A 24279-nucleotide genomic window follows, 5' to 3' on the forward strand; every position below is an offset into this window, starting at 1 on the left:
AATGGCAAAATGTTACTAAAGAGTAATCAATGACCTGCTGCTATGACATCAGCAACATTCTCTTAAACACTGAAAAGTAAAGTTAGGGAGGATCACGATGATGGGGTAAAATGATACAAGGATGGACAGAAAGTCAAAGTATTTCTCAGCACAAACCAAGGGAACCAATTTTAGGATCCCAATTATTGGGAACTTTAAAAAATGCAACAATATTAATTTAAAACAGTTTTGACCCGAGCCAACAGCAACAAAATGAGGTTCACCTAGTTCTTTAAATTTTGCATTAGCATCTAGCAAGATGTTCCGGACATTCTGAATAGCCCATGCATACAACTTTCCAAAAGTTACTTCTAGCAGCATTCTGTTAAACGGTGGGATCAGATCAACATCCTTCAAGCAGTCGGTAAGAGGTTCCCTTCATAGAAAAACAACAACACAAATAAGTATTTCTTTCTTACTGAAGAACTGTGAAAGCAAAAACAACAAAAAGTTTTACCCTATATTGGCTCCTTCTGGAATAAGCCTCTGCCACCCACAGAACATTGCATACTGGACAGATGGGAGCAAAAAATTTTTTGCTGCTAATTTCAGAATAGTATCTATGCCCTCCAAACGAACTTCTGCTCTTTCCAACTGCAAAAGAGAAAAAAAAAAAAAGTCACACCCATGCAAACTTCTAATACACGCAAGCCCATTTTCTTCCATTTTACCTGTTTTAATAAACATTTTCTCATTTTTTCTACATCCACCGGCTCTTCTTTCAGTGCAAATTCAACAATGGTATTGAGGAGGGCAGACTGTGGATACAAGCCTTGGACATTTTGCTTCAGCCATTTGTATTTGTGAACACCTGTAACTGTACTCAAAAGTGGTTGCCACTTATCCTACAAAACGGGAAGGTAGTATGTTAAAACATATTTTAAATTACTGAAAATATGTTATTTCATGTAAATACATGTCCAAATTTAAAATACTAGGAGGGAACAAAAAAGAACACTTCTTCAAAGCCAGGAAAGAGCTTAGTATTATTTGAAATTCATTACTTTATTTACAATTACTACATAAAATTTCAAATGCATTAATATTCAAAAAATACGTAGTAACTCATCACAACCTTTTGTTTTGAAATGAAGCTTTATCTGAACACTTCTAAGATTACCAATAATCTAAAAATTAAAGAAGGTACCTTTACATATTCTAAATATGCAGTACACAAGCTTACTTTTAAGAATTATTCACCAAAACAATGCACCATACTCCATTATATATCTCAAACATCATTAGCAGAATACTACATGTCAAGTTACAGCAATCTTGCTTTAGCTAATATTTTTTCCTCTTGTTTTTCTTATTTACAAGGTTGACTCAAAATCTAATATCTTACCTTGGGTGATTTGATCGGTATGGGCCTTTTATCTATAGGCACAGGACTGTGAGGTACAACACAGGATTCTTCCAAATCACCCTCTTCATTTCCAATTTTGGGTTCTTCCACATCAGCAGATTCAGATTTTTTTGGCACTAGAAAGCAAAAAAATATTATTTCATGTAATCTGATAACATTTTACAGTGTCACATTTTTAAGTTTTCATGATAACCTAAGCATACAGAACTCTTAAGATCTGCTTGTAATAAAATGGAAATGTACTTTCGGTGAACTCTATGTCCAACTATTATCAAATTAGCTCTGGTAGTATCTCAATATGCTTCTATCTTTAAAGACCAAATTCAAAAGCACTTTGAGGTTTGTCTACCACATTATTTCCAGTTAAACAGTTTTTTGACTACACTGCTTAACAACACGTTTTTTTAATACGATGCCGCTTCTAGTTAAACTTTATTAAAACTAATTCAGAGGGCTGATATTATTGATGGATCATTTTTAATATGCTGGGAGACAAAGAAGCACGTCTCACCGGAACCTGACCCTCTTGTGTGCCTGTTTTTACTGTAGGAACTGACATGTAACCATTCATTTAGAAAACCTTGTGAAAATGCAGCAGAAAGCAAATGGCTTTGATGCTTTAGCTACTGAGAGTCTCAACTATAGAGCAACAGACCTTGAAATGAGATTGATTTTCATTGTTTCAAAGAAAATAAAGTATTAATGCTGTCTTACCTCTTTTTTTCCTTTTTTCTCTAATTATTTTCTGAGCTACCCTCCTCCATCGGGGCAAGGAACTCATAAGTTTAAATTTAGACATTATAGAGAGATCGTTGCAAACTGCAGGACGTAATTCATTGAATAAGAATCTCAAACGTTCAATGACAGGAGCACAAACTTCCTTGTAAGAACGTCCTTGCTCTTGATGAGTCTAGAAAAGGCATTGAAAGACGAGGTTACTCTTTAATGTATAATAAAATGAACAATATATAACTTTTTAATTAGAACTTCAAATGAAAAATAATCTAACCTTCAGCAAGTAAGAAAGAGCCTTACCTTAATCAGTGAGCATTTTGCTTGGTAGACAACACGACACACATCCACGACAGACTTTGGTAAGGTTTTGTGCTTTACCTGGTCAACTCCAAGGGCACCAGGATGAACAAGAGACAGTGCTACATGACCTAAATGGGAAAAGACACTCTGAATATGCATTTCCAAAATCATCCGTAGCAGAGTTAAAACTAGTCCAAAACGTATTCTGGGTCAGCTATACCACAAGCCTACCTACCCAAATCTTCATGTTTCAGAAGACAGCATAATAACAAACGTCCCACTTCTTCCACAGGATGCTCAGGAGGGAATGTGATTGGTGTTGTTAAGTGACACTGTTTACAGTATCTCTCTATTTGACACAAGAAGTCCTACAAAAACACACAACAGCCTCTATTGAACTTTGTTTTTAAATGTAATGAAAAGACCAAAATACTGCAGCCAGCACTTAAATAAGACTGAATAACCTCTACCATCTGAACATTCGGAAGTGAGATAAACCATGCAGTATGAGCTATTTAATACACAGCAATTACAAACCAATACCACAAAGAATGCCCTGTATCACTCTTCTTGTATGAAGAGCAATGGGGCTCATGGAACAAAGCTACTACTGCTTTTATTTCTTTCTGAAATAGCCAGGTCACCTCACACAATTTTTAATTGTCTTCTCCTGACTCGTCATTACTGCTATCCTATCATCCCAAGGACTTTGTGGTTTTTTGGTGTTGGTTAATTTGTTTGGGCTTTTTTGGTTTGGTTTTTGGGTTTTCTGGTTGGCTGGTCAGCTGTTTGGTTTTGGGGTTTGGTTTTGGGGAGGGGTGTGTGCTTATGGGGTTCTGTTTGTTCATTTTGGAAAAGGAGCTGAACTCAAAGGGTAATAATATCTGAAGGCATTTCAGAAGCCAGTGATCAATGTAAATCTTATGGGTTTTCATAATATCCACAATCCCAACTGGGTGAAACCTGAACCTCAAGGCACAAATGGATTTTAAGACAAAGGCATCCATGCACCTGACCCAAAAAAATACATTTATGCTTTAACAGAGGAAACTCGATCTTAGTTCAACCAGAGGTGAACATGGCCTGTCAATAGTACTAAAACTTGACCGGGAAAGTAATGCATTTTTTGTTTTTCTGCTAAGCACACATTTAAATTTTTTAGTTCACCCACTCAAAAATTCAAAACAAAAAACTATATGTGAAATACACGAAGTTCATCCATTAGTAGGACTCAACCACTCCTTTCACAGAAAGTAATTCTGAAATAACTTTTTCAATTGTTTTGTTGTTACTTTCAGAGAATTTTAATGAACAGAACTGTTTCAGGCTGCCACTGTCACCCTTCAGCAACAATTTTTGTGAACATAACTACTGAAGGCTTACCTTCACAGTGTGATCCTGAATATTATTATCTGCAATAGCTTGGAGAAAAGGTTGTGAATGGTCACTCAAAGTTAATCGATGTGTATATAGTTTTGATTTATTTGGGGTAGTATTACCAGGTGAACTGCAATGGTCTTCATCTTTTTCCTCATTATAACTGTAATGAATCTGACTAGTTTGCAAGCCTCCAGAAAAGATAGATGACTTCAACCATTCTAAAAGAAAGAAAATGCAAATGTGTATTCCAACGAAATACTAAGCTATCAAGATTCAAACAATTACCTCAAATAAAATACATACACAGCTTCAAACAAGGTTTAGCAGCTCTTCCATTTGCTGAAACTTTTTGACAAAAAAAAAGGGGGTTGCAAATAAGAAACAGTGAAGTAACATGGTAGTCATCATCTGTTTAGAGATAACACGGCCTTAGCCATTTTCATGTGATTAATACTGAATTATACTCCGTTTACCAAATTACAACACCCAAAAAGACAGAATCCAACAGCAGGTGCTTCAGGTATTCTTAACTGAACACAAGTGAGTGAGATAACTGGGCTATACATAGTTTCCTTTCTATTTCAATATTCTATCTTGTATATTACAAAATTCTGGATATTTAACTGTTCAAAATTATCTAATCCCCACTTAAATCTTGCTAAATGATTGACCTTGTTGAATGCAGCAATTAATGTTAAGAATAATGAACTTATTCAGAAGACAGCAAAACTAAGAAGGTGCTAGATTTCCAAGATAATTTATTCCACCTGTGTCTTTTTCTTGCATACTTCAAGAAGTATTTATCACTTAATTAAATTCAAAATGAAGTTCTGCTTACTGGCACATTCAACTTCCAGAGGAGAGAGTGGTGTGCTCATTGCCAGGTAGGAAGCGTGCAGTCCAAGGAGAAGACCCAAATTCCTTTCTGTATCTATCAGAGGTGATGACAAAGTACTGATATCTGGTGTTGTAATCACCTCCTGGTCAGGCTAATTAAAAGAAATAGGAATTGAAAGCTAGAACTGAGCTCCAACAAGAATTTTGAAAGCAAAGCAATACTTTACTTTAGAAAGAGTATATTCATTAATACATGACATTTTTACCTCCATATACTGGCCCACACAGAAGGCATGCATTGATTCCCGCGTGTCTTCAAACTGCAAAGCAGCTTCCAAAGCAACAACTGGGTCCTCACCTGCAAATTGAGCTAATTAAAGAATGAGGTGATCAGTATAATATCTAAAACCTTGTTTATGCCATCTAGTTTTGAAACAGAAGTAATCTGTGTCTGTAGTTCAGATTAATTTAATTTAGATGCTGACTCTCACCAAGTATGCTATTGCCAGTTAAAGACTGGGTTTGGAAGTCCTTTATATCGTACACCTTCCCATCAATCACTGTCCAAAATCCTCCATCCTTGTTATGGTTCTCTAGATCAGCTTTACGTATAAGCGTCACCTCTTCATTGTTTCTGCAACTCTGGCCAGTAAAAAATGAACCTACAGGTAATAAAACAGAATACTGAATTTAACAACAGAAAAACAGAAAGTTAAGTTTTTTCTGAACATTCTTTTAATAGTTGCCTAAGCAAACTCTTCACTTCTACTCAAAGGTTACTTGTCTTTCGATATGCTCAAAAGTCAAAATGGCAATTTATACGTTCCTGTCCACATATTACAAAATTAAACTGCCTATATTTTGTGTTCTTTTATGCAATAATTTCCAATGTCACACTGTCAAAGTCCCAACATTGCCCAACTACAGAGCTGTTTTGTTTGGAGGGGCAGCAGAACCACTGGTGTTCTGGCAAATCACTGCTCTAGTCAGTTCTCCTTCAAAATTACTTCAGTTTTATTACACGTGCCTGCAGGGCATTGGTTGTATATTTAATTTCTGTCTAAATATTTTTTTTTTTTAATAAAAGAAGCAAGGCTACATACAAGTTGGAACTCTTCCAATTTACTTATCAGTAACCTATTTCAAACTAAAGGTATTTTCATCCAGGCAAGAAAGATCAAAGCAATGTTCACACACATGACCATTCATTTCAGTTTGCTCAATTAGACCAGTAACTCAATTTTCACACCGTTTTTCTCTCACCCCAAGACACTACTCTCTAGCAGTGTGACCTTTAGCCAACCAGGTTTCATACCTCGCTCCACCAGTAAAATGCTCATAGTCAGAAATGCAGATTTTCTGTTTCTTTTCAACCCAGACACAGCCCATGTTATAAAGTTCCCCGGAAATACAAAACTTCCTTATTTTAAAGCTTTTGCATTATTCTCCCTTTATGTTACAGACAGAATTTGGTAACAAAGTGTGTAGATGTACTACTCATGTTTTCACTGCAACTTTTCACAATCAAAGCACAAAATGATGTGAACTACTTATTGAAAAAGCTGCACCTCTCATCTGCTTAATCCTACCTCTATACATAACTTCCCAAAGAATTTACTGACAGCAATAAACACTGCCATATAACCACCATATGAATTGGTTTATAAAAATTGTACTATAAAGTAGAACTCCCTTCCTGAAAGTAGTTCATGAATAGTCACTATTTTTATATAGCTAATTTATGAAAACATAAATAAAAAAATAGTCCAGATGCTACTAGTACATACCCATTATTCCTGGCCATGCTAAATCCTCACTGTCATCCCTTTCCTTTCCAGGAGCTAAATGGTTAAATCTGTCTAGATGTTCTAACAAGCCAGCCAACAGAGGAATGGCACCAGCTTCCTGCATTAATCCAGCATTTTTACTGAGGAGTAGCACTATAGAAACCACCAATTCTGGAAGAAGAATGCCTGAAATACAGAAAACACAGAAGACATTCACATTTAATTCAAGACCTACTTCTATAGCATCACAGAAGTATATCACAGAACAATGCCTTCTGCCTTCTATTACCACTTCAGTACAAAGCTCTTGCCATCAAATTTGCCCTCTTTCCTATCAACTGGAAGATTAAATTGACTCTTTTTTAGTTATTTAGAACTTTCAAGAACATCTACCACATAACTCTATCACCTCCTGGAAGGGAAGGAAAGGAGGGCAAAGAAAAACCTACCTGTTAAATCTCCATCCACAACACGAGATACTTCTGCAAAATGCCTGTGACTAGTAGAAGCAATGCTGGTTGCCACAGGAAGGATATCACCAATGTGCGTGCACAGCAGAGCAGTGTATTTCTTCAGTAAAGAGCCAACGCCTAAGAGGTCTGGACCTGCATAAAAAGCAGGATGACAACAGAAAACCTTCGCATAGCCATATTTAAGAAATAGATTTCAAAAGCTGCCAACATGTTCTGAAATGCAGCCACTCAGTACTAGCACTGAATTAAGAAGCCATTATCTTTTTAAAAGTTTATGAAAAAATGTGTTATCTAGATCCTGTTGTCTTCCAAAAAGAAATTTTCCTTTACAGAAAACAATTTAAAGAAAACAGTTTCAAGCACTTTTCAGACAGACTGTGCAATTAATCTGATAAATGAGACAAGAGGATAAGATAAAATAAGAAACTGCTATCCTGTAAAAAAGGTATTAGAGAAATACTTGTGGGAGGTGGGGCTTATTTTTTTTACAATAACTTACTGTATGTATTAGGGACCTGCCCAACACAATCTCCTGGGTAAAGTTTACTAACAAGAAGACGTTGAAAACGCAGCAACAGGTCTAGAGAAGCAGATCTCTCTTTGTTATAATGTTCTTGGTCCATGCAGGAAGAAATGCGACGAGCAACATCTTTTAGTTTGGCTATCGTCTGTGAAGCGATGTTCCTAATTGATATAAAAGTATTATAAAGTACTTAAAGGGGGCTGATAATAAAGACAGTGCACAGAAACACAGGTTAAGCTTTTGCTAAAATTTCACACAAATATATAAGAAACCTATGCAAACTTTCTTTGGAGGATGTTCCCTTGTTTGCACCATAGTACCCAAAAAGTCAATTTTTTTAATTATAGAGGCATTTTGTTTAACAGGATTCATAACATATATCAATTTTGTATTTCTCATCATCACTCACTACAACAAAAATAGCCTGACAATTTTAACTGAAAGGCTGCAATGAAAGTCATGACACTGTAGTACAAAAGAGTCTCAATACTGATTAAACTACATGGTTACTATCACAAGTAAGTGAAAAAGCACCATACATTTTTTCTTTGTAATCTCATAATTACTTCCTGCTACAAATGCTACATATTAAATACTGCTGTAGTTGCCAAAGCAGCTTTGTTCTCAGCACCCTATGGGTCACGCATTCACAGTTCTCAGTGTCAAGAATTTAAAGTTCAGGTTTAAAAAACAAGGTAGGAGAATGTTCAATATTTTGAATTCTGAGGAGCTAAAATGCTACCAGGAGACTATTAATTTGCTAACCAAAATTAGTCATCCTTTAGCTGACTAGTTCATAGAACATCTAAACAGATGTTCTGTACAAAAAAAAAAAAAAAAAAAAAAAAGACAAATTCAAAGCAATTACCTTAGTAACTGCTGAATTAGCTGAACTAATGGTAAACTTTGTTTTCCTGCAGATTCATAGATTCCAGTATTAATAAGGTCTTTGTCCAATGGAGTCCTGCTCCTATGAAGCGTCGATGCATTTGCTTCTTGTTCGTCAATTTCTTTTTCTTTCTGTGCTTCTTTTTTTGCTTCGATATCCTAGAAGTAAATAAAGTTAAAGAATACACACAAACTGCCACAAGGATTAGGAAATATTCTCTTAACAAGTATTGATGATAACAAGATCGAGTTATTTTTACCTAGGTCAGAAATGAAACAATTCCTACCAGACAAATGTGTCTTGTATATTCCATAACAACCACATAATCAAACTTCTTAAATAATTATAATATTTTATATGTATATGTAAAATAAAATTATAATATAAAAAGCAGGGGAGGATGAAGGTAAACAGGAGCAGACCAACTCTAAATTCAATTTCCATTCCTGTAAACCAAGTTAACAATTGATTTCTGTGCTATGTATGTTTAAACATGCCAGTATCTGATGCACAGCTCACAACCAAAGACATGTTTATGCTGTATTTAAAAGTAACAAATCCAGGCCACTGCAGAAGAACCTGGATGAGATTTGCTACTGAGCAATACTCATACAGAACTCCTCTCAGACTTTAGACAACGGAAATTAACCTGCACAGTGCTGTCACCTAGATGACTTTCAGCATCTATCTGAAGTTGGCTCAAGCACCTCTGACATCTGCTATAATGTAAATGTGCCCTAGGAGACCTGGTTAAGAAACAAGAGGTCCTGAATGTCTTTAAAGACAACAGAAAACTCTAATGCTAGATTGTGCATTAAAGCAAAACTTAATACATGCATTTTCTCTGCATCACAAACCTCTCCATTTAACAACATTGGAGGAGAACCAAGAAGAAAATGTACTATGAAGAATTAAATAAACGAAGAGGCAAGGAGGCAACAAAACATTTTTGTTTTCAGAGACATAATTTAAGGCAGTCTGTGCAGAGGATGTCCCATCTCCGAGAGGCTAATAGAGAAAACAGTGTATACAGGAATTTTCTTTCACCCTTTGTGTAACCAGTTACCGTCTGCTGAAAATTCGAAACAGTCTGAAATTGAACCTATGGAAACCTGAGATGCTGCAAAGAATTCATTCCTCTTGAATTCCTAAGTAATATGGCTGAAATTTCTGCTGGAGAGATATGGGTGACATCAAGGGACTGAAGAACTCAAGAATCCCACAGAAAGGTACAACACACTTTGGTCCTATTAGAGAACTTTACGGAAAAGTTTGTTACCATTGTTAAAATCACCACCCTAGGCAACAAAAAGAAACGCTCTGCTAAAAAGAAGAATATGATTCCTTCTTCCCTACAAACACTGGCTCAAGTTTCAGGTCTAAAGAAGGTAACATCAATCCACAAACTTCAGAAAACACTTGATACATCTTGTTATTCTGTTTATATAATACAGAACTCCAAAGCTTCTGAAACATACCTGAATTTCTGCAGTAATCGCAGCATTTAGTGCAGACTCTAAGCCCCCGTCAGCCATCAAGCTGCCCACCAAGAGGTCAATCATAAATCTACGGCCTGGACTTACATTCATTTCATTTCCTGAAACTAAGAATGGAAGAAGCTGTTACTGAACTAGGAACGTAAGCACAAAACAAAGAGCTTTAGATCTCAGGACCAACCTGCACTGGGTAAGAGCGCTGAGAGAGCCCTGGCCCGTTCTTCTGCTGTTGGCAGCAACACAGACCAGCCGCTCTGCAGCACCGCCTGGGCGGCCGACTGCACCGTGTTCAGAACACCAGCGTTGCTTGCTAATGTCACCACTGTCTGCTTCAGGCTGTTGAGCAGGATACTGCCCAAACCTAAGCTGAGGCATTCCGGATCCACCTGATGACTAATGGCAGCATGAAGCTGAAAAAAGAAAGGCGGGGGGGTGGGGGCAAATTTGAATTAAGAAGAGGTGTCAACTTGGGGAAAAAAAAATAGTCCATCCTGGTGCAACTAATTTTGCTGATTGAGATACAAACTTTCGTAAGTAGATTTGTGAAATCAAAGGGAAAAGCTAGCTTGCCCAAACACATACATTATTTAAATTCATAGTCAAAGATTATGAACCATATTTACCTATATCCCCTAAATCTCTGAACTGTAAATAACCTAAAAATAACCTAAACTGATTCTACTTTGCTACAGCATGCTAGGAAAAGTAGCATATCTCCAGTGAATGTCAGATACCTTCTAAAGAGGACATTCACTCTTAAAAATGCTATTTAGAATTCTTAGAAATGTTCAAAATCTCTGAGTGTATGGGCTTACTCAGTGAGTATAGAAGACTTAATCCATTTACATTTATTCTAATAGTTCATTTTTAATGAGATCCAAAAGCTGTCAAGAAGAAAAAAAAACAACCAATAGCTGCCAAATTTCAAAGAGCAGAAAGTGATATTGTAGTTATGTCACTTTTTAAATCAATAAAAATGTTTTAAAGCACATTAAGTCCACTATTTTCATCCAAGCAATTTAATGAAACATTTAGTTCAAGGACTGCTCAATGTGTGAGGAACTGAAGGTACCTGAAGCCTTAGAAGGTTTAATGTTGCCACAGCCATACATTCCTTTTCTTGAGGAGGGGGCCAGTCAGAGGATCCATCCATTCCCTCTGTCACTTGCCTCAGTAAAAGGTCTAGCTGCTCAAATGTCATGGGGCACACATCCACCACAAAAGGCACCCGCAAGCCTATTGACCATTCGGAACACGATGACCAAGCAAAACTCTATAAATGGAAACAATATACAAAGTCCAACAGTTATCTCCCAAATACAAGATGACACTGACAAGAGATAGAAGTGTAAATCTAACATCTGTTTTCCAACAGTAACAGATGATGCAGAAATAGTATCAGGAACATCTGTTGAAGAGAACCCTCCACTTGCATCCTTGTAAACATACATTAAACCCTAGCAATCCCAGAAAATAACTCTCTTATCACATTTTCCAAGGTGCTGTTATGCCAGACCAGATACCTCACTATCTTTGCTGCAGGAACCATTCTGTTTGACAACTCTTCTTGACAATTGCTGTGTTACAGACACAAGTAAAACAGGTAAATAGCTGCCTCTCAGAATATCCAACAGAGGGCAGCTAGTCATCCCGTTTTGGCAGAGGAACTGCGCAAGATTTTTTTTCCAAGCTTTCATTTATTCAGAATAAGAAATAAGAACAAGAGTAGTCACGCGAGCAGAGAAAAAAATGGATTGGGATTAGTGTATAGAACTAGTCTCAGTAAGAGACAAACACAAATCGCAATTAACAATTCAAAAATAAAACTTACCTGAGCAGGCCCACAAGCAATTCCAACAATATGCTTCGTGTCTAATCCTGGGAGAGCCGCGGGCTCTGGTTTGGTGACCCGCAAAGTATCAAAATGTTGACACTGATCGTTGCTTCCCCAGCTATGCACTTCACTATCTTCAGTCAGTGCTAAACAATGGGTAGATCCAGCTGCTACATCTATCACTTTTTTTCCTGATAGGAAAGTCAGATATTGAAAATGTAACTTAAAGATTACAAACATTAACAGAAAAATATCAGAGGTAATGAAAACTGTGCTAATTACAACCATACTTAACTATGAACCTATTATGGATGTCAAGAGTCTCACCTTTGCCTTAGTAGTGAATTGGAAGAGTACAGTAAAAGAAAAACCAAGGAAATATTTAAAGATTCTTAAGAGACAGCTTAAGTAAAAAAAGTCTGCAAGTTAAAGAAAAAAAATCTTCTCTTGTGTATCCCTTCTACTTAGATACTTTCTCAGGAAAGGTTTATTGAAAGATCTGCCCATCTATTCACGGAGACTGTAAAGTTGTATTGTACTCATCAGTTCAGAAGTTACTTTCAATTAGATCATCCACCATATATGAACGACAATTTTAGAAAAGACAGAGCAATAAAAGATGTTTCTTCCTCATCTTTCCCTACAAAACCTCAGGTTTCTCACAAATGCAAGAAACAACCTCCACTTTCTTACAAACTCATCAAAACTGCTGGCACAAACACAAGTTGAACATTACTTGTTGCCTGTGATTTTTATTTATTACATTCACATGCCTCAATCTAAGCATATATATATATATTAAAAAAATATACATTTATTTGCATGACAAGGCAAAAATACATATTTTAAATAAGCATTTTTATGACTCTAATAAAAGAAAAGCAGTAAGGCTAAAGAGAACACAAGACTGGGAGCATTTAAAGTGGTCGTAACAAAGCAGCTCTAAGTCTGCTAGAATTCTAAAGGTAAAAATGCAGAAGTGACAGGAAACGTGCACAATCACCTTTTTCAATGTCACCAGCATAAAACATGACAGAGTACATGGTACCATAATTCTTAAAGTTGAGATTGCTAGTGTCTGGTAAAAAGATTTCAACAACCACAAAAAAGAACTCTGGAACATTTCCAGCTCTGATAATTACCTTTCAAGCCTTCCAGCAGTTTGGGATATCGAACATGCTCTTCCGTTCCATGCCCAAGTCTCTGATTGTCACCTTTTCCCCAGGTGTAGACCTGGCCATCTTTGGTTAAAGCAATAGAAAACTGGCTCCCACAGCGTACTTTCACAATATCCAGATCTTGAAGTTTTTCTATCAGCTTGGGAGTCTTGCAACCATCACTGCCTCCTCTTCCCAGTTTTCCATAATCTCCATCACCCCAAGACCACACTTGGCCTTTAAATCAAGGGACAGAAAACAAAAAAAAATTGCACTGCTTTTTCATGTAATTAAGTCAGCTGTTCTGACAAGCAAGTTCTCAAAAATCTGAGATTCTATAATAAGCACAATTTTCAAATTGTAATTTAAGAATAGCAGTTATGAATTAATTTATAATTGTTCATGGAATTAAGGAAGAAAAATCTTGGAAAAGTTTTCATGTTGATAAAACTACACATAAAAACAGTAACATAACATGAACTGAAATATCAGTGTACAGGAAGTCCTTAAAAACATATTAAGTACTGAATTTATTGCAGATCAAGCCTGTGGTATGATCTTTAGTAAAAAACTGTCGTCTTTCATTATAAGGTGTTATTTCTAAGAACATGCAAAATCTTTTTCCACATCAAACAGCCAAACTGTCTGTGAAACCTGTTTTCTCATTTTCAGTTATTGTCTTTAACCACTTCACAAAATGAAATTATAAGTGCCATTGTCTATCACGTTATTTTGAAATACACTACTAAATCAATGCCCTGATGTAGGATGTCAGAAATACTCAAGTCATTCTGCATCTGCTTTAAACAAAACTATCGTTCAAGAATGGTAAGCCCAGGTGTGTCCAAAATGAAAGTCTGTTTCACACTCCGATGCGTTTCTGTTGCATGTGTGCATAAGCCAGTCTCTAAGGTACTCTGATAAGCAAGGGAAGCATGCAAGGAGACAAATAGGGAAGAAAAAAGAAACCCACACAAAACAAAACAAAATCCCACAAACCAAAAACAAAACAAACAAACAAAAAATCCACTACTCTGGGTTTTCATGTCCTGGATAAGCAAATCTTTCCGCTTTTAAATAAAGCACATCACCATAACCAGCTATATTTCAAAGGAACAACTAGCTTCCAAGAACTATCTGCTTTCTAAGGGATGCCTTTGAGGCTTAACCTCACATAGTGAAATTCAGGTTTTGAGTCTGTCTCATGTCAGGCACCTCACTCAGGGACGCTGGGAAGCAGAGTTTCAATACAGCCTCTCTTTGGCACTTCCCATAGGGCAACATGGACAACTCCTCTACCCAAAATTCTGGCTGTTGTTACAACATGAGTTATTTGCACTTCTATAATAATGCATAAAATTTAGACACGTATGTACATATATGTAGTATTTTGTGCATATACGATACACTTACATGGGTATTTTAAATATATATATACACACACCATAAACAGAAATATCTATATGCATATTCATAATTAATACATCTAATGCATAATGCATAAAATTTATAACACATACAATTATATATAATGCATAAAATGTAAACATGTATGTACCTATATGTAGTATTTCGTGCATATATGATACATTTACATTCCCTTGACCGGAATTTCAGCTAAAAATTCTTACGGAATTGAAGCCACTAAAATAAGCATATCTGCAGTATAAATATCTTCAGAATGAAAGGAAGAAAAGGCAAGCTTACTTAAAGTGTTGTTATATTTTGCTACTAACCATTTTCAGTAACTGCCAGAGTCTGAGCATCTCCACTCCCACAGGACACATCAATAACTTTGAGCCCTTTCAGCCCCGTGACCAGCATTGGGATGGTCTGATCTTCACTGGAACCTTCAAAACAAAGTACTTCTGTGAGAAGCAAAACCAAGAAGGCCTGGTATGGTTTGGTTTTGTTTGTGTGGTTCTTTTGGCTGGTTGGTTTTTCGCTTGTTTCGTTTTGTTTTGTTTCTTAAGTTGCTTTTGAGTGTTTCGTTGGGTGGGGGGGTGTTGGTTTGCTTCAGTTTTCAGATTTGAGCATCGTGATTGAGCTGCCACATTATTTCTTAGGTATCTAATCCAGATTTAACCCATGAAGTAGTCTTTGCTTCACAAGGAAGAGAGAACAGCACAGACTATTCTTCTCCATCCACTTGCTTATTTTCACATACCTCATTGAAATTTAATGGTTTTGAGACAACCCCTCCCATAATTATTCCAATTTATGTGAAACCATATATTGTTCTCAAATCAGCTTTAGGTAAGTTGGACAAAAGATCACTGGAGACAGGCACTAAACAATTCTTTAACAAACAAGTTACTTCAAGGTATCAAATAACATACCATGACCAAGCCTGCCATAGTTTCCTCGTCCCCATGTATACAGCTCTCCTTCAGCAGTAATAGCTGCGCTATAAGTGCTTCCACATGCAATATGAACAACATGTTTCCCAGCTTGCTTTCCAGATAAAGCAGATATCATCTTGGGTTCCTCCAGGGGACTATTTAAAGAGAAATCACAAAAGGTGATCCGATGACTAGATAATAAAATATCTGACATACTTGCTAGAAAACAACTGCTGCAATTCTATCTGCAAACTTTGTTACTAGTCTGAATGATGAAGATATAAATAGTCTATAAACCAAAAATTAAGTTCAGCTTGTTCAACAACATACAAACCACTGAAGGAATGTCTGCCAACTATTATTTATATTTCCAATTAAATTAATGCATAGTTTTTTAAAAGTATTTGTCTACTATAAAAAAAAAATCTTTCATTATGATATCTGAACAATTAATTTCATGACATTGCTAACCCTTGCGTAGTAACTCCCTTGCTTTATACAGAATTCAGAACTGAGGGAAGACACTTAAAACCTCTAAAATACACTGAAGCACACCCCTTACAGAATGCCTCTGTAGAAGACTGACCCTCCACAAAAGCAGGACAGTAATGTTGCTGTTTAACACAGAGGGAAAAAAAGGAATGGTACATGCAACACAACTACATAGGAAACGATGACCCCGCTGCTCCAACATTTGAGTCGATGTTTCTAGAGAAAATGTGTTGTGGATTGATAAAACCATGAATAGAAGGCCTAATAGTGGTGCAACCACTACTACAAAAGTATTTCAGAAAGAATAATACAGAACTGGGAATATTACTGGCAGATAGGACATGCAGAAAGAATGCAATTTCTGTTCAATAACAGAGACAAATGCCAAATACTGAATGTGCTTGTACAAACAACTGAATAGTTTTTACTATGAATTCAGAACACTGCCAAATAAATATGATCATTTTTATTACATACACTGTATCCCCATGGCCTAGTCTTCCACCATCTCCACAACCCCAAGAGAAAACTTCACCATTTGCTGACAACGCAAGATAGTGATGTCCATCAGAATGTGCTGCTATCTTCACAATATTTCTGGAAGCTAGACTCTGCACCAGTTGTGGCCCCTGTGAATCAAACGATAGCAATATACTTACAAAAACGGCTCATATTTTCCATCACTTGCTAATATGCAGAATAACTAGATACAGTTTTCCCAAGGCTTTACCAAAACAGTACACTCAAATCAATGACGTGAAGGCTTAAAGGAAAAAAAAAGAAGGTCAAATCTACTATTCAAGTCTGAAAAAAATAATGCTTTAAAGTTATTTTGTTTTCACCCCTATAAGGTCTCCAGTATATAGAAAAATGGTGTTTATCTTAACCTTACAGGCAATTTTAATGGCAAACGTTTCTGTTATGGTATAGTTTTGTTTGAGAAACTGAACAGTTTGGGCACAGTCTTACATGACTGAAGTAAAATCTATTTCACATCTGCCAATTTCTACAGTTGTTACCAAGGTCAGCATTGTAACGAAAGCAATTATCATTGTATTCATAACCTCTAGCCCAACAGAAATTAGAGAAACCAGATGCATTTCATCAAATCAATATAAGAGATCAAAACCTATTTCTGAAAGTTCAAAACCAACAACACAGAAGCTCACAAAAAATCAGCATGTCTCCATCTACTCTTCCAAGATGGTGTAAACAGTTAAAGGGGCAGACCAACGTTATGAAGTAAAACAGAAGAGAACACATTTTTAAAAACATATAAAAAAACCTCTTACCAGTGTATCGCTGTTGTACGCTTGTGTGTAAACTCGTCCATTCCTAGATAATATTAGAAAACGCTTCTCTGCACAGGCAACTTGCACTACGCCAAGATTGGCAAGTCCTTCACATTGAATTGGACCACTCACATTAGCATAATATTTCCAACCTATTAAGCCCCAAGCAATGACCTCTTGTAGAGATCCCTAGAAAAAAAGGAATTCTTTAAGTATTAGTTTTGAAGAATGAAACTTAATAAAATGCATAGAGCAGATTATTTTTTAAAACTTTATATGTCAAATATGCTCAAATGTGTAACAGTCATTACTGCCAGTAGTTAATAAAAGCTTACCCATTAGAAAATATCAAAATAAAGACTTGCACGCATGATATTCAGTTTAGTCTGGCACAAAATAAGCTATAAATATATATTTCAAGTGTTCTGAGATTTTTCAAGTTTGGAAGTTTATAATTTACTTTTTTTTTTTTTTTTTAATTTTTATTTTTTTAATACATCAGATCTCAAACATTTATGAAGTCTGGTCTTGACCATTTTCTCTGATAAACACAGGGAACAGCTCAAAATATGGCAGAATTAGCCATAGCATGATAAGAACAAATGGTTCACAAACCAAAGAATTGTACTCCAAGGCTGACTGAAAGAGTGCTCGTGAAATAAAAGATACCCAGGTAAGACAGGTTTAGGCAACTCAATCTTGCCTTGTGAAAATCAAAATAAAATTTTAAGTATCTCAGGAGCTGTTTTCCTTCCAAACTGAAAATCAGTTACACTTCTAGGAAAAGTATCTTACTAAATGTGCTGTTGCAAACAGTTACCTTATGCGATGTAGGAGAGCTACACTGTGGAGGCATACAGGGGGTGGCCAGACGATCTAAATGGGCCATGATCACTACAGCTGTTTGTCTGAGATCAATCGCCAGCTCATTGTCCTGTGGTAAAGTCAGATACCTCAGAAAACTTTCATTTGGACTCAAAGGGTAGGTCAGGAGCTAAAGAAGAGAAAAGAGCAGTCAGAAAAATATTCAAGGTATTTCTATGCCACTACACATACAGACACATAATCTATTTTAGACATGCTGAGCATCTGCACAAGTTTAAGAAAAGCCAAATTAACTCTACACATCCTTTTGCTTACAGTAGGGGAAAATTCCAAACATGTATATTGAGAAAATACAGTAAAATTAGAAACATAATAGAAAGTTACAAGCATAACGGAAGTGAGGTTTACTATCTTTTATCAACCCCAATAACATTCACTAAGAATCATAGTTAAACTAACTTCAAACACAACTAAATAAAAGCCACCCAAATATATAGAAGAGTTAACTGGCTGCATCTCTAAGTTAATTACCACAAAAGCACTAACTCTGAAACACAATGCTCACCTCTAACCATACTATGACGTTTCTCCTCCTACCTCAACAAACTCAAATGTATGCACGAAAACTAATGACAGTGGTGTATATACGTATTACATGGACAACACTACTGCCAATTTTATAATTATTTTAGCCAGTCAAGTGAAATTTGATACCAGAACAACGATCCTTTCAAATAACCCAAAAGTAACTACCTGGATCTCTTCCTCAGTATTGGGTGCATCTTTATTACATATTATACTCTGAAATCTTTGCAGCAAAGGAAGAAGGGGTGCACTCGTTCCCTGTGCAGATCGCTCATTATCTGTTTCCCTCGTTCCATTATCCCAAAGTTGAAGCAACAACATAACTGCAGACAACATTTGGCTGAAAGACAAAGTTTACATCTTCTATTAAGAAGCATTGGTTTAGGTGATCCATACAATTCACATTCTACATTTTCTAGTTTAGCCATGTCAGATGCCATGGCTTTCCATTTCAAACATATCATCAAAATATCAAAAATGGATTTTGAAATCTAGCTAACATAAGATCTTGATTGCCACTGCATTACAGAAAAGGTTCACGTGCTTTGAATCACAATTATTATGTTAAGTCCAAACCCATGGAAACTGATGACATGCACTGCTCAGGCTATATTCTACAGTTAAAAACCAGAGTGCTCATGCTGCTCACCTCAGTGTGCCCCTCTGCACCGCCAGCTCCAGCAATATGGCAAGTGCCAAGTGCTGATCTTGTAACGGAATGTTTCCTGGCCCTTTGGTACTGGGAGCTCCATGCACATCTCTATTTGAAGTCAAACAAAACACATTAACCAAGAAGTAATCAGAAACAATACATATTTCCTTACGAAAAGCATCTGCAGCCCACCAAGAACTGCTAAATTTACGGAAAAATATCACATTGGTTCTGAAAGTTGCCCCCAGCTTCACTATCTACTCTTTAGCTCTATTAAGCATGATGAGAACATGAAAAACATTTTTCGCAGGTGAAAGCCAAATATTCTTTATGATAGTCACTATAAGGATGGAGTTTGAGTATTCAAGAGACAATTTCTGCAATATTGTAAAAGGGTAACTTTAAGCCTCTTTAAATAACAGGGAAAAAATGAGAGGAGTGTCCAATATGAGCATATTTTCCCTCATATATACAGAAGTCTGCACTATGTTACTATACTATGTACAACTAAGTGTACAAATATCTTGTATTGCCAAATCACTCTTCATGCAGATCCAATTTACACTAGTGAGACACTATTTTTCAGTCTACATGTAGTCTATGAAGTCTACACGCAGTGATTCAGAACGCTCAAATTCAGATTTTTCTTAAAGTTAAAAGGAATTAAATCATATTTAAAGAGCATCATTTCAACAGCTCATGTATTATTTCTTGTTTGTGTAACAATAATAGAAAAAGAAAGTAATCTTTTTAATTTTCCATAAACTATTATGTTTATAACATCAGCTGCTAAGAGATTCAAGTTTGCCATTTAACAGCTACTTCAGCAACGCTCAAAAAAAAAAAAAGAAACTTACCCAGTCACAACAGACCTTAGGAATTTAGTAGCTCTTTCTACCACTTCTAGCCATACAGAAGACACAGTCCCTTCATCGAAAAGGGACGCCTCTGGTAGAGCTCGTAGTGCATCAAGTGATTCCTGTAACAATTCACTGCACAGGTCTGCATCTTCACCTAAGGAACACAGTAATATTAGTTACACTCTCATCTTTACAGAAGTTACACAAATTTTTACATACAGTGTTTTATGGATTTTTTTTTTTAACTTCAAGATTGCAAGTTACTTAATAATATGCACAGAGTTCTGTATTTTCACACAAAAATTTTGACTGTAAGATTTCTGAAGACCTATCTGCGTGACAAAAAATATATTCAGAAGGGTGACAACTCTTAAACCAGCTCATCCCACTGTATATCTGCTGAGAATATCAGAGGAAAATCTAGGGCTAGCTGGTCAAAGAGCAAGCCAAATAGCTACTTTCTGAACAAACAGCACAGAGACAAACAGGTGGGTTAAGGTGGCAGAGATGACAATTCTGCCAATTCGTGCAATTCGACAGTCACTGACAAGTACGCAAACCAATCCAGAAGTTTCACACTACTGCTCCTATCCTGCCCCTATGAAAGCTGCTACTATCATGTAGTAATGTATTTGATCAACCCTGTATCTCACTTTTCTGAAACCCGGCATTAAAAATACGTTCCTCTTCATGAAATCCCAGTTTCCCTTCCTAAACATAAAAGCACCCCAGCACAACACATTGTTGGTATGGGCTTGGATGCCTTCGATCAGCAACAGTATTGTTGGGCATAATACCTCATAAACATCAAGCACAATTATGCAAATCTAACATTTATAAACGTATAGCTCTATGCAAATATCTAAGACAGATATATATTTTAATGAATTGTGTCTTATAATGAAAAATATAGGCAATATGCCACAGAGTAGACCTACCTGACCTCCAGGCTCTACGAAGGAACGCAAATGCAAATGAAAGTGCTGCTCGGGATCCAACTCTTGCAAGTCCTTCTACACCTTTGCCTACAGGTCTTGGGCTAAATAGAATTATATATGCATTCTCTCAATATAGTATATACAATAAATACATATATTCATTTTAGTTTGTATATTTGACAAGTTTATAATTTAGCTATACGCATGCGTATATAATTACACTATTTTTTTTTCTAAAGAATTCTAATTGTCTCTTGAGAATGAAGGTGATCAACATCAAAAGGTCATCAACCAAAATTCAATTTCAGGCGCTTCAAAGAACAACCAATTCAACCTCCAACATCAAAAAGCTTCACAGAAAAAACAAACTAGACTGGTATAATTGACTGCCATCAGAAATGTGCCTATGGTTACTCAGAGTGAAATTATGATTGTGTACTCAAGATACAGAGATGTAAGATACTTCATGTACTCATTTACTCAGGACGTTTATACTTCTAGTTAATTTCAACTGCATAAACTACACTTATAGGCTATTTTTAAATGAATCTTCAACTACTGGTAATTAATTCCATTAGTTTTGTCTCTCCTTATCTTTCCATTCAAGTGTCAATGTTACAAATCTCTCTTTGCAGCTTCTGTATTGGCATGTGTAAGGAACTTTTGTTAATACTCACTGGACTCACATATGTTTCTGTTACATTTTCATTTTATGCAAACAATCACATTAACTTAAGCTTTCCTTTGTACTGAAGGACAGGCTTTCTCTCAGAAAGACACCAACAGTTCGGTTTTCTTTTTAATCTCACATCAAAAGAAAGTGAGCTGCTTAGGAATTTTTCAAGAGAGAAAAAATTTTAACTGGCATTTTTAGCAGTCTGATAACGTAAATATATCAGTGCCCATTTTAATCAGAACTGGAAAAAAAACTTGCAGAGAACAGACTATTCTGAGAAAGATATCATTGTCAGAACTCCAATCCCATAATATCTAGTCATGATATCTACTTACTGTCTCCTTTTATTTTTTAAGCTAGAGACTATCTAACCTAAAAATTTCCCTGATTGAATTGCTTGTTCGGTCAGACAGTAACCTTGTTCAGCTACTGAATAGCTTCTTTAATGCCTCATCTGGTAGATTTTTTCTATTTTTAGGTCAACAAGCTATCAAGACATGGCAAGTAATCAGATGATTTTTTATTTAGTTATTTTTCTGGAAACTGTCTCTCATGAAATGTACAATTACAGCAGTTCTCACCCAAGCTAAGGAAAATTATGTTCAACCTTCATTATTTGTATTTTTAAATCCGTTATGTGCCTTAACTGAGCAAATATTGACCAAAAAAAATAATGTTATTAGAACTATGTAACCTACATCAGCATCCTTTCTGAAATAGGCTTATCCATACGTTCTAGCTGAGTAGAACAAAAGGAATACTTCAATAAAAATATGCTTGCAGCTCAAAGAATAATATCTACAGCAATCTTTTACAATAAAAACCCAGCAGTATGAACAGAGACACTATACGTAAGCATCAGCCAAGGAGGAAAACTGTGGCAGATACCATGTAAAACCATCTTAAGAAATAAAAAGAGTTTCTTGACTGCTAATGTTTTATGACTAGGAAGAAATCACATTAAGCTCTCACATACAGGTTGATAACCTTTTCAGTGACTTCCCTAATACATTAACTTGTCTGTGCACGTGTCATTACCTTTTCTTATCCACAGCAGGCAGAGGAATATTACTGCTTTTCCACTTAACTTTGACATTCTCCTGAAGAACTGTCCTGTTCAATGCAATGAAATACCGTTCCAGGATAACTAGCCTCTGCTTTAGCCTCATAGCTGAAAGAGCTGTTGTAGCAGTTTGTGTGGCCAGAGTTTGCTGTTCCTTCACTAGTACATGAAGGCACTCCTTCAACTCATTCACATCTGAGAATCAGAGAAAAATACCATTTTATGGGTGTTCATCCTTGTCACAAACAGTATCAAGAAAAATCAAGACAAACTGAAAACTGCAAACTGACCAGAAGTCTGAACATCAAAACCAAGTGAAACTCCTTCTTTCCATATTTAATGAGCAAATTTCTTTTCCACAGTATAACATAATCACAATCATACTTAACATGTGTTTTGACAAAGGTTATCATCGAAACTGGTTTTGTGTGAATACTTCTAAACCTTCATATTTCATGTCTGAAATTAAAACACCACGGGAAATATTTATGCGTCTAAAAAAACAAGCTAGACAGCAAATTCTTATCAAGAGCAGACATCAGAGAGAGACTTACGTGCAGGCAACAATCTTGCAAGTCCCATAAGATATGCTTTCATTTTACACTGATACACATTAACTTAAGTTTCTCAGAAGTTATAAAACTACTCTCAGAAGCTCTAGAATCACTGCTGAGAGCTGCTAAGCTTCTGAAACGAATAATGTCAAATCATGCTTTCAAGTACTATTACCAAATAAAATATTTGACTTATGTACCATGACCAGAGAATTAATTCTTCATCAACCAGGAGAAGCAGTCAACAGCTCAAGTCCTAGTAATCTAATAACGGATGGTAACAAGTACAGTGTGAAAAAAAGAATAAATAATCCTTGAAAATAAAAACTTGGAAATTGTGTATTTTTGCATTTCCTGTAGCTTTAATTACTAAGAAAAACATCAAAGGTTTCTTTCCTGTCCCTTTATTAAGAGCCTGATCACTGGGACACCCCGCTCTGCTTTGCACCAAATTACTGTACTCATCCCTAAACAACCTCATTTTGTCACCTGGCTGCTACACAGAAGTACTTTTGTTTTAACTGACACCTGACTAAGAGGTAGGAAAAAAAACATATGTAACAAACCAAAAAACACCACCACACACACTCACATAAAACCAACACATTTTTTGGAACAGCTGCCTCCAAGCTACAGAAATTCAGACACACTTATGGTAGTCTCCAGAGTTGAAAATTGTATCTAATGAGACATAACGTGGTTTTTGCAACCATAGCTGTATAAACTATTTCAAACTTTTGTCCCCACTCTGTGAGGCACCTTTGCATACCCAGCAGAGAATTCAAGTGGCCTTCTCTGCTATCAGATCACATTGCATTCACTCATCGTTTGTTGTCAGCCATCACCCCAGCCTGTTTTCAACATTGCGACTCACATTTCATCATTTCTTAACGTGTTAGATTCCTTACCCTGAGGCAATTTACATCCTTCCACCTGACTATGAGGAACAACTTGTTAATCTATTTTTACTCGTTGAAAAAAAAAATGTGTTCCTTGCAGTCTAGACCTTAAAAAAAAATTAGACAAAAGCAATAGCACATATTATACACATTCATACCTTGACTCAAACACAAGAAGAAACGTGACAAAAAAGCCACACCATACTTAATATCAGGTCTACAAAATTCCCTAAAGGACTCTACAGCACAGTCACGTATCAACAAGTTACATAGATAGAGCTACTT

General features: G+C 36.1%; 1 protein-coding gene across 4 annotated transcripts in view; it reads right to left on the minus strand.

The window, feature by feature from the left end:
* Window positions 1-24279, minus strand: part of HERC2 (HECT and RLD domain containing E3 ubiquitin protein ligase 2) — a 114938-nt gene that overhangs the window by 60781 nt on the left and 29878 nt on the right. For 3 of the 4 annotated variants that reach the window (XM_082053875.1, XM_082053873.1, XM_082053876.1), the window contains exons 5-34: window positions 22517-22736; window positions 20803-20903; window positions 19862-20018; window positions 19002-19112; window positions 18521-18692; window positions 17763-17936; window positions 16943-17131; window positions 16128-16279; window positions 15156-15313; window positions 14553-14666; window positions 12802-13053; window positions 11657-11850; window positions 10898-11098; window positions 10007-10235; window positions 9808-9932; window positions 8309-8487; window positions 7417-7601; window positions 6894-7049; window positions 6445-6630; window positions 5149-5319; window positions 4924-5027; window positions 4659-4809; window positions 3824-4038; window positions 2676-2808; window positions 2441-2568; window positions 2120-2315; window positions 1385-1521; window positions 711-884; window positions 497-633; window positions 264-415 (exon numbers count right to left, since the gene is read on the minus strand). In XM_082053875.1, the coding sequence (XP_081910001.1) occupies window positions 264-415; window positions 497-633; window positions 711-884; window positions 1385-1521; window positions 2120-2315; window positions 2441-2568; window positions 2676-2808; window positions 3824-4038; window positions 4659-4809; window positions 4924-5027; window positions 5149-5319; window positions 6445-6630; window positions 6894-7049; window positions 7417-7601; window positions 8309-8487; window positions 9808-9932; window positions 10007-10235; window positions 10898-11098; window positions 11657-11850; window positions 12802-13053; window positions 14553-14666; window positions 15156-15313; window positions 16128-16279; window positions 16943-17131; window positions 17763-17936; window positions 18521-18692; window positions 19002-19112; window positions 19862-20018; window positions 20803-20903; window positions 22517-22736 (4953 nt within the window). The remainder of the gene's footprint in view (window positions 1-263; window positions 416-496; window positions 634-710; window positions 885-1384; window positions 1522-2119; window positions 2316-2440; window positions 2569-2675; window positions 2809-3823; window positions 4039-4658; window positions 4810-4923; window positions 5028-5148; window positions 5320-6444; window positions 6631-6893; window positions 7050-7416; window positions 7602-8308; window positions 8488-9807; window positions 9933-10006; window positions 10236-10897; window positions 11099-11656; window positions 11851-12801; window positions 13054-14552; window positions 14667-15155; window positions 15314-16127; window positions 16280-16942; window positions 17132-17762; window positions 17937-18520; window positions 18693-19001; window positions 19113-19861; window positions 20019-20802; window positions 20904-22516; window positions 22737-24279) is intronic. The other variant, XM_082053874.1, reaches the window with a different exon arrangement.

The sequence above is a fragment of the Streptopelia decaocto genome (assembly GCF_964273445.1).
Source record: "Streptopelia decaocto genome assembly, chromosome: 1".
Taxonomy (NCBI): domain Eukaryota; kingdom Metazoa; phylum Chordata; class Aves; order Columbiformes; family Columbidae; genus Streptopelia; species Streptopelia decaocto.